Source organism: Vicia villosa, linkage group LG3, assembly GCF_029867415.1.
Source record: "Vicia villosa cultivar HV-30 ecotype Madison, WI linkage group LG3, Vvil1.0, whole genome shotgun sequence".
NCBI lineage: Eukaryota > Viridiplantae > Streptophyta > Magnoliopsida > Fabales > Fabaceae > Vicia > Vicia villosa.
In genome coordinates this window covers 80817258-80827344 of record NC_081182.1, presented here as the reverse complement: position 1 = coordinate 80827344, position 10087 = coordinate 80817258, and the positions used below count along the sequence as shown (strand labels likewise).

At 31.8% G+C, this 10087-nt stretch overlaps 1 protein-coding gene across 2 annotated transcripts; it reads left to right on the top strand.

The window, feature by feature from the left end:
* Positions 1-5031: 5031 nt before the first annotated feature.
* On the top strand, positions 5032-9839 carry LOC131662034 (low affinity sulfate transporter 3-like). 2 transcript variants are annotated; one of them, XM_058931713.1, is made up of 12 exons: positions 5032-5626; positions 5769-5817; positions 5919-6126; positions 6205-6394; positions 6635-6700; positions 6809-7039; positions 7135-7261; positions 7830-8116; positions 8760-8953; positions 9061-9149; positions 9268-9344; positions 9468-9839. In XM_058931713.1, exons 1-12 carry the CDS (start codon positions 5300-5302, stop codon positions 9609-9611), a joined length of 1989 nt encoding a protein of 662 aa, XP_058787696.1. In that variant the 5' UTR covers positions 5032-5299; the 3' UTR covers positions 9612-9839. The 2 variants fall into 2 exon arrangements, with proteins under 2 accessions (XP_058787696.1, XP_058787697.1); XM_058931714.1 differs by having other exon boundaries at positions 5527-5626; positions 5769-5821.
* The last annotated feature ends 248 nt before the right edge of the window (positions 9840-10087 follow it).

The window sequence follows — 10087 nt, the reverse complement described above, 5'->3', positions numbered from 1 at the left end:
ATTTTTATAAATTAAACCATACACTTAATGTACATGATAAAAAAGTCATATATGAATAAATCAATCTATAATACAATCAAAATAACAAAGTAACAAACGATAATAATATTTATAATGTTTAATACAAATACTACATAATACAAATACTACACTACTGCGTATTCCAGACCCCTTATTCCTGCACTGCCTTCTGTACTGCGATGCCGACTGTGTCTCAGTAAGGATGACATCTACAATGTCCCTTGCATCAGTGCCTTTCGTAAAAAATCATCTATCTATACCCATCTGCAAGCTCCATGATATATCGACATCTAGGAAACACATTAACAACATGATCTTCCATAGCCTCCTCCTCCTCTAGTATCTTTTGATGAGCTAGCCTAGGTGGATCACCCAAAGTATCTGGTGTCATATAAGGATATGACACCTTGAAATACCATTGGATGTAGCCATATGCAACGCTCCAATCGCTAGGAGCTAGGGTACCATGTGCGTCACCCGGTACAAAATGATTAAGGTAATCATCGTACATGACATCCACATCTATGTGAACCATAGTATGAGGAGCAGAGTCTGAGGGGGGTATCTGAGAACAAACTGCATGTAGCCAAACTAGCGCATGAAATAGTTAGGCATATGAAAATACATCAGACATGACCCGCAAGTCAACCATCCAGAGTAGAAGGCTATGTTGTCTAAGGGACACATATGACAATGATCTATGTACACCTGAAAATGTATGTAATCTGCTAGCATCCGATCATGATACACTTTGAAAGGCTCTATCGCCTGATTCCCTCTGAGCGGGCAGAATGCCCAAGCACATGGCATATCCTCAATGTAGATCGGAACATATGACCAACCAGGTATGCGTGGAAAGTGTTGGAGGATCCAAACTTGAAAATGGTACATATAAATTATTAGTAATGGAGTAGCATAAATGTTATGAAAATGATATATAAATATTAAATGAGGTAAATATACTATTGTCAACAGCTTGCAACTAGTTGTCATATATTTGGCCTTCCACGTACAACTTTCAACTAACTTGGAGTATATGTAGACCAAAAAAGCGGCCCCCTATTTGTACTCATGAATTCACTCCAATCCAGCAAAGTATCTCATGTAAACTACATCCATATAAGTGACACTCTTGTCCATAAAAATTGATGTACCTATTGTCTATGCTATATAACTTGCTCGCCATCACCAACGACTTACTCTGCAGTTGTGCATACAACCTCTCTAGAAGTCGAAACCTACCATGGAACCCTTGGGCGGCTTCTATCTCCTTTAGGGAAAGTATTGGGTCAGCTCCCAGATATGTCAGCATCATTTCTAGTGCCTCATGTATGATAACCCTACAGTGGTCTAATAGTGTTCCCCTGATCGCGAGATGCAACAGGCTTGAAAATGGTACATATGAATTATTAGTAATGGAATAGCATAAGTGTTATGAAAATGATATATAAATAGTAAAGGAGGAAAATATACTATTGTCAACAGCGTGCAACTAGTTGCCATATGTTTGGCTTTCCACGTACAACCTTCAACTAACTTGGAGTATATGTAGACCAAACAAGCGGCCCCCTAGTTGTACTCATGAATTCACTCCAATCCAGCGAAGTATCTCATGTAAACCACATCCATATAAGTGGCACTCATGTCCATAAAAATTGATGTACCAATCAAGTACAATAGGTATGCTCTCAATACCTATTGCCTATGCTATATAACTTGCTCGCCATCACCAGCGACCTACTCTGCTGTTGTGCATTCAACCTCTCTAGAAATCGAAACCTAGCATGGAACCCTAGAGCGGCTTCTATCTCCTTTAGGGAAAGTACCGGGTCAGCTCCCACATATGTCCGCATCATCTCTAGTGCCTCATGTTAGTATGGTTTGGATATAGAGGAAGTAGTGGTAAGTTGGACGAGCCTCCTCCAAAAACTCTAGGGTGCCTCAACATGTACCAGTGGGACTTCCTGGGCATCAAGATGTGACACTTTCCTCCTATGGGAAGACAAAGGCATAGATGCAAGAGCCCTAAAAGTTGATGCCTTTGCATCAAACAAACTAGAATCGACCGGTGCCTGAGAGGCTCGGGCTTTTTCCCTCCAAATTGATGCATGATGCGCAACTCTTTCGTGCCTCAATTTATCTTGGTTATCAGTTATAATGTCTATAATTAAACCACACAAACATTATACGGATGAAACACAATGAAAATGAAACCAAACAATGCAGACAAACTAAATACGAAAATACATTTTCGGATTCTGGAAATCAAAACATTGAAAAAACCTGGAAGTGCATTTATGTATTGTTCTGCATCTTAGAGAAGAACTAAAATTGCAGAAATGTCGTCGAATCCAACATGAAAGAAATGCATTGATTATTTAAACTACCTATCAAACATATTGCTTAGTTAAGTAACATATCTAAACAACCTATTACACAAACTAATGCTCAATTTCTACAAATGTATAGAGAAATAAAAAATGTATAGAGAAATAAAAAACTTAACAAATATGAATTCGATTGTGAGATCTTTGATCGATTATATGCTGATGGTAGAAATTTGGACGTAAGTTAAGAGAGTTTGAGAGTTTGTGAGTTGAGAGAGTAAAAGTGAAACGAGGAAGGAGAAAAGAGTCTGACACATATTTGATTAAAAATGCATCCGCAGATGCATCTCGTTAAGGTATACAGAGATTCATTATCGTATTATATTTTTACATAACCTTAGGGTCTGGCTCAAAAACAAATGTGTTATGTGTGAATGAGATGCATCCGGAGATGCATTTCTAGATTCTAGGAATAATTTATGTTTTTCACTAGAGTGGGCGAGCAATTCTTGAGGGCATAACCCAAATAATCATAAATTTTTTAAAAATTTTAAAAAATATTATAATATCTTTTGTTTGCTTTAGAACTAGAGATGATAAGTGAATAATGAAGTAATTTCTCACTACGACGGATTTGTACTTCTGGAAAAGTGGAGGAGAGGCTAACATTTAAGGTTAGGACTCCAATACCCAAGTCAATGAGAGAATAAAAGGTATTATGAGAGTTGTAATGAGTTTGAATATTTGAAATGACGTGCTTTTCTCTTTATATAGTAAGTGCGGTTAAAACTGTCGATGTGAGGTATTTGATTATTACCTATTGAAGTATGCAAATGAATATGACCTATTGTCATGGATGAAATGCATTTGATTATGACCTATTGAAGTATGAAAATGAATATGATTCAAACCTTTTCTAGGTTAAAGAAGGGGGGACAAAATTTTGGAGTGCAACACCACTTTGTTGTTTCAAATTTATAAAAAGTCATCTCTAGGCATATGATCCCAACTTTATAACGGGTAACCTCTGGGTCTCATCTAAATAGCTCGAAAACCACTTTTTTTTCTTTGGTAATAGTGTGAGTTATAGGAGACGTCCTTGGATGGAGAGATGCCAAGGACGTGACACATTGTCAAATGTCATTGTCCTCTCTCCCAAAATGAGGTGGAAGATACCCATCTTTTTGTGCTACCTCTTTGAGAAGGCTATCAACAAACATGGTCAACTATCTTTAATCTGATGATGGAAAAGTCGGCTAGCCTAGTGCCATGAGTGGCATATGTGACTCATTCCTCTTCTACAATATGAAGAGCTACAATCTTATTCATATTGTTGATACATTTAAGAGGTCTATCACCTAATTGAAAAGAATAATGAAACTAATTAGAAGAAATATTAAACAAGACTTAAACATAATATAATACATGAGAGATGTTATATTTATATACCTCTCCCTTTCATATATCTCTAGCCTCATGGTCTCATTATAACACAATATAAATGTGCCATACTGACCATATTGAATATGCCTCTGACTCAACCGCCTACATCTTAGAAAGTTTCCCCTCAAGCACTTCGACTATAGGTCATTCCACCATAGGCTCCTACACCTTAGGCCAAGGTTGTGGCTCATATGGCCCGGTTCAATTGATGTGTATGTTATGTGCACGCTTCTTTCTAGTAGAGGCGGTAAAAGAGTCTTTGTTTTCTACCGTGTTGATCCTTAACATGTTTTTCTCTTCCATTACTAACAAAAAAAGTAATTAATCAATTTGACAAGAAAATAACATAAACTTAATTTCAACATTTTGTACGGTCATGATTTAGATTAATGCTGAAACAAACATATGTAAGGTGTATCCGAATTCTACAATATAGGAATATGAGTAACCCAAAAAAAACACATAATGCATGAACCATATAATCAAACAATTATGTACTAATTTATTTCGAAATACAAAAATGGAGGTTAATTCAAACAAGATTTCATCTAAAATAAAACAGTACTTAGATGTTCGGATTTAAGGTTTAGATGTGTGAAAAACCATGTTTAGTAAAATAAAGGGAAGAAAGAGAATTTCTTTAGTTGAAACGTATTTTAGATTCTAAAATCTGAATGATGTATAATATGCTCTGAAATGTAGAAGTTAGAGGAGGGTATTTTTGTCATTTTCAATTTTTTTTAATAGTTATGAGATAAGAAAAGAAAAACTCTAAAAAATTATATAGGTATGTTTGGTTTGTCTTTTGAAATAGCCAAAAGAAATTTTTGAGGTGTAGAATTGATTCTATAATAATTTTGAGAGGTTTGGTTCTTTTAAATAGAATTGATTCTACCTTTCGAATTAATTCTACTTGATTATAGAATTTGTAACTTTTTAGTTTAAACGTAATTTTTACACTAAAATTTGTTTATCAACTCAGTTTTACATAAATATATCCAAATATTAATCAATTACTAGTATAATAAACTCAATTCTATTAAAATCAATTCTACCAAACTCAATTTTATGAAAATCAATTATTTCTACCGCCAATCCAGACACAACTCAGTAGAAAAGAGTTGAAAATAATTGTTTACATTATTAATATTCAATTCCCCAAAATATCTAGTAAAACTATAACAAAGATAACTTTTCATCTACAGCTTCCATTTGAATATGGAAAAAGCAATAATTGATGAGCATAAATAGAGGAGTATTGATACTCATCTTCACAAGCTACACACATTCCAACTTTATAGACTAACCCCAATCTAAGCTGTACCACAAGACACAAGAATCCTCTAAGTCACACACACTCTTCAAAGAATAATCTCTGTGCACCCCCTTTCAAGCAATTATCCAAACCAAATTGACCCTTAAATGACCACTGAATTGACAACTGACATGAATGTACATTATTAAGTACTGATTCTTCTCCAAGAGTTCACCCAAACACTTCAACAAAAATGAATTCATTATTACCCTCAGATGCTTTCAACATGAGAGTCACAGAAGATGAACATCATCTTCACCTTGAAGATACTCATCAAATAGAGAGATCACACTGGATGCTAAACACTCCTAATCCACCTCCTCTATGGAAAAAACTCATCACTCCACTCAAGAATAACAAGCTCTTTTCTTCATCCAAAAAGAGAACTTGCAATGAAAATGCTTTTTCTTTCTTTAGTAGTTTGTTTCCAATCCTTAACTTGTTCAAAAACTATGATGCTTTCAAGTTTAAAGATGATCTTCTAGCAGGATTAACTCTAGCTAGTCTTAGCATACCCCAGGTAACTCAGAACCGTTTGCCTGCTATTTCTGTATAATCTTTATTATAGATATAATCCAGAATCATAAACACATCAGATGCATAAAACTATAAGATAACATATTTTAATACATTTTTCTGATTTTTTTTATATAATCTTGCAGAGTATAGGATATGCTAATTTAGCAAAACTTGACCCTCAATATGGATTATGTAGGTATCTGAATACTTATTTTTTATAAAACTATACTATAAAATTGCAATAAATTTTTATAATATGAATACTTATTTTTTAATGTAAATTATTTCTTTAGATACAAGTGTTGTTCCTCCTCTTATCTATGCTATGATGGGAAGTTCAAGAGAAATTGCAATAGGACCTGTAGCTGTAGTTTCACTGCTACTATCTTCTCTATGTCACAAAGTGGTTGATCCAGATTTAAATCATGATGCTTACAGAAATTTTGTCTTCACTGTAACATTTTTTGCTGGAATCTTTCAAGTTGCATTTGGAGTTTTCAGGTACTTAATTAATTAATTAATTTTCATAATTATAAAGTTAGTAGTTTAATTATTATTATTTTCCAAAATTTGATGCAGGTTGGGATTTCTTGTGGATTTTCTTTCACATGCTGCACTTGTAGGATTCATGGCAGGTGCAGCCATCATGATTGGTCTTCAACAGCTTAAGGGATTGCTTGGGATTAGTAACTTTACTAATAAATCGGATGTTGTTTCGGTTTTGGAATCGGTTTACAAATCACTCTGTCACCAAATTCCCTCCGGAGAAGTAAGTGTCTCAGACAGTCATAAAATGATGATTTGATGATTAGTATGCTTTGATGAATAATAATTCAACCGCATAAAAAATTATAAATTTTGGACAAAACTATTTTTAATTATTATTATTATTATTATTATTATTGTTATTATTATTATTATTGTTATTATTATTATTATTATTATTATTATTATTATTATTATTATTATTATTTATATTTGACATATATTTTTATTATTATATTGACAGTGGTACCCTCTGAATTTTGTGATTGGATGTTCATTTCTGATTTTCCTTTTGTTTGCAAGATTCATGGTAAGTAAGTTTATAATGAAATACTTTTTATATCCAAATTTCCACTAGTACAATATTTTATCTGATTTTATATGAGTTTGTGATTATATGTATAATATTTTATTTCAGGGAAAAAGAAACAAAAAGCTTTTTTGGTTACCAACTATTGCTCCTCTTGTATCAGTTATCTTATCAACTTTGATTGTGTATATTTTCAAAGCTGATAAAAATGGGGTTAATATAGTAAAACATGTGAAAAAAGGGCTTAATCCAAGTTCAGTTCATCAATTACAACTCAATGGGGAACATGTTGGAGAAGCAGCAAAAATTGGATTGATTTCTGCTGTTATTGCACTCACTGTATGTTTAATTAAATAATTATTTTTTTTGGTTTTTTTTATTATAAATATTTTTTCAAATATTGATTTTTTTTTTTTTTAATTTTTGGTTTATAGGAAGCAATGGCTGTTGGTAGATCTTTTGCTTCAATTAAAGGATACCAACTTGATGGAAACAAAGAAATGTTGGCAATGGGTTGTGGGAACATTGCTGGCTCTTTCACTTCATGCTATGTTGCAACTGGTGAGTAGTTATGCTGACTAAATTTTTTTATTAACAAGTGAAGAATTAATGTAAAATTTTAACATGTGATGATTAGGAAAAGATTTCTTAAAGCAAATTAAAAGTAGATCTTAAATATTTGTGTTCCAATGAACAAAGCCAGAAATCACCGTAGATACATTGAAGTGCAAAAGAAAATTATAAAAAAAATAAAAGTACAAACAAAAGTTTCTTTTATGACAAAAAGTACTAACAAAAGTTAAAAACATACAAAATGAAGATTTTGCTTCTTAACTTTTGGTCACTAATTAAAAATGCATTTTATATTTCTCTATGAGTGGAACTAGATTTAAAAAAAACTATAATTGAGAGAATATATTTCACTAGAGATGCGTTTTTGAAAGTATGTAAGATGAGTTAAAAGCACAAAATCTCAAATTTTGTAATTTAAATAAAATTTTATAATAGATTTGACACAGTTAAATCATTCTTCAATATAATCTTTAATTTTTTTGTCACAATTGAATCATAACTAATATGAAATTGTTTTTACTGTTTTGAAATTGATTTAATTGTTAAAAATTTGCAGGTTCATTTTCAAGAACTGCAGTAAATTTCAGTGCAAGATGTCAATCATCAATATCAAATATTGTGATGGCAGTGACAGTGATTCTATGTTTGGAGTTATTTACAAGGCTGTTATATTACACGCCTATGGCTATACTTGCTTCCATAATTCTCTCAGCACTTCCAGGATTAATTGACATAAGAGAAGCCTGTTATATATGGAAGGTTGACAAAGTTGATTTCCTTGCTTGCATTGGTGCTTTCTTAGGTGTATTGTTTGTATCGGTTGAAACCGGTCTTATTATCGCAGTAAGTACTTCATCCCCTTCTTAATATTTTCTCAGATTTTATTTATAAGAAAAAATTTATTTTTTAGATTTATTAAATAATCAATATATTTGATCAGTAAATAAAACTGTTTTAAATTTATGAAGACCACACTTTAAACATGATAAAAAAAATAGATTGACTGTAACAAATATTTTACAAAATGATAATCTGAGTTAAAACGTGACAAATTTTGACCATATACAGTAAGTCGTCTTTTACGCCCTCTGCAGATAACATGAGAAGAATATGAGTTATTTTGTGAGTGCTAGCTAAAAGGTAGGTTCCATCCATAACATATATCATAATTAAACTTAGAAATAAAGCAGTGTTGTCTTGTTCAGTACTACCTTACTTGTCGGGCTCTAGAATAGATTATGGTCCACAAATATGTCTCATATTCATACTTGTTAGGTCTCTATTATTCAACTAATATTCCTATTTGTCGTTACTCTCCAACTTGCAGGGCCAGCGTTGGTTAGATACGATTCAACTATGTTAAATCAATTTGAAATTCAATTTAATCAGAATTTAACTGTAAAAAATTTGAAACCATGTGCTATAGTTCATCTTACACACGTTCAAAGACGACTCTGTTAACTGAAATGTGTTGTACCTTTTGTAGGTGTCAATCTCATTTGCGAAGATAGTAATCCAATCAATTCGACCTGGAATAGAAGTTCTAGGTAGAATTCCAACAACAGAAGCTTTTTGTGATGTTAGTCAATATCCCATGGCTACAAGTACTCCAGGCATTTTAGTCATTCGCATAAGCTCTGGCTCACTCTGCTTTGCAAATGCTAATGTTGTTAGAGAAAGGTAATTAATTAAACTATATATAACTTACATTATTATACTATTTTTTTATAGATAATAAAAATTAATTAATAAACAAAATTTAATATTAAAATTATATAATTTTTCAGGATACTCAAGTGGATCACTGAAGAAGATGGACTTAAAGAAACTCAAACTACCAAAGGAAGAGTCCAAGCAGTAATATTGGAAATGACCAGTGAGTATCAAAACTCATCATTTTAATTCCAATAATAAACATTCACATATATAATTTTTTTCTATTGATATCTTGAATTTATGAATGAATAACCTATACAAATTTTTTTTTTTGATAGATTTGATGAATGTTGATACTTCTGGAATTATAGTACTAGAGGAACTGCACAAGAGGTTGCTCTCAAGAGGCATAAAAGTGAGTTTTGTTAAATAATTTTATTAAAACTGTAAAATATTATTTTTGTCAAATTTCTGTTAATTCAAAAAAATATGTAATTTAATTATTAAATGTATTTGTTATTGATATTTTTTTGTGCAGTTTTGTATGGTGAATCCAAGGTGGCTAGTAATTCACAAGCTTAAAGTGGCACACTTTGTGGATAATATTGGGAAAGAATGGATTTTTCTTACAGTTGCTGAAGCTGTGGATGCATGCTTATCTTGTAAATATGCTGACCCATGATTTCATGGGGCATTATCTATTGTGTACTTATACGACATAATCATCGTTATGTTTGATTAAAAATATGTTTTTGATAGTGTATTTGATTTTAAAATAAATTATTAAAATATGTTTTGATAGATTTAAGTATATAAGAGCTATAGCTATGCAGCTCGATGATGTGAAATTCCCAAGGGATGATTCAAGTTATTTACTCTAATTATTACGGTAGTTTTTAATTTAGTTTCATTATCTTGGCTATTAAGAATTTGAGGTGAAGTTTATAAATCGTCAAGCAAATTTGGTTGTTCATATGCTAGTAAAAGCGGTCAATTCTTAGATTAAGTGTAGTATTTTAATATTATTATATTCTTATAGTGAAGTTGGTAAAAGAAAGACCTCAAATCTTCAACTTTATGATTACAAAAACTAATTTTTTAATATATTTAAAGGCTTCACTTTAAAAGTTGCTTTAGGCTTCTAAGACTATTTATAAT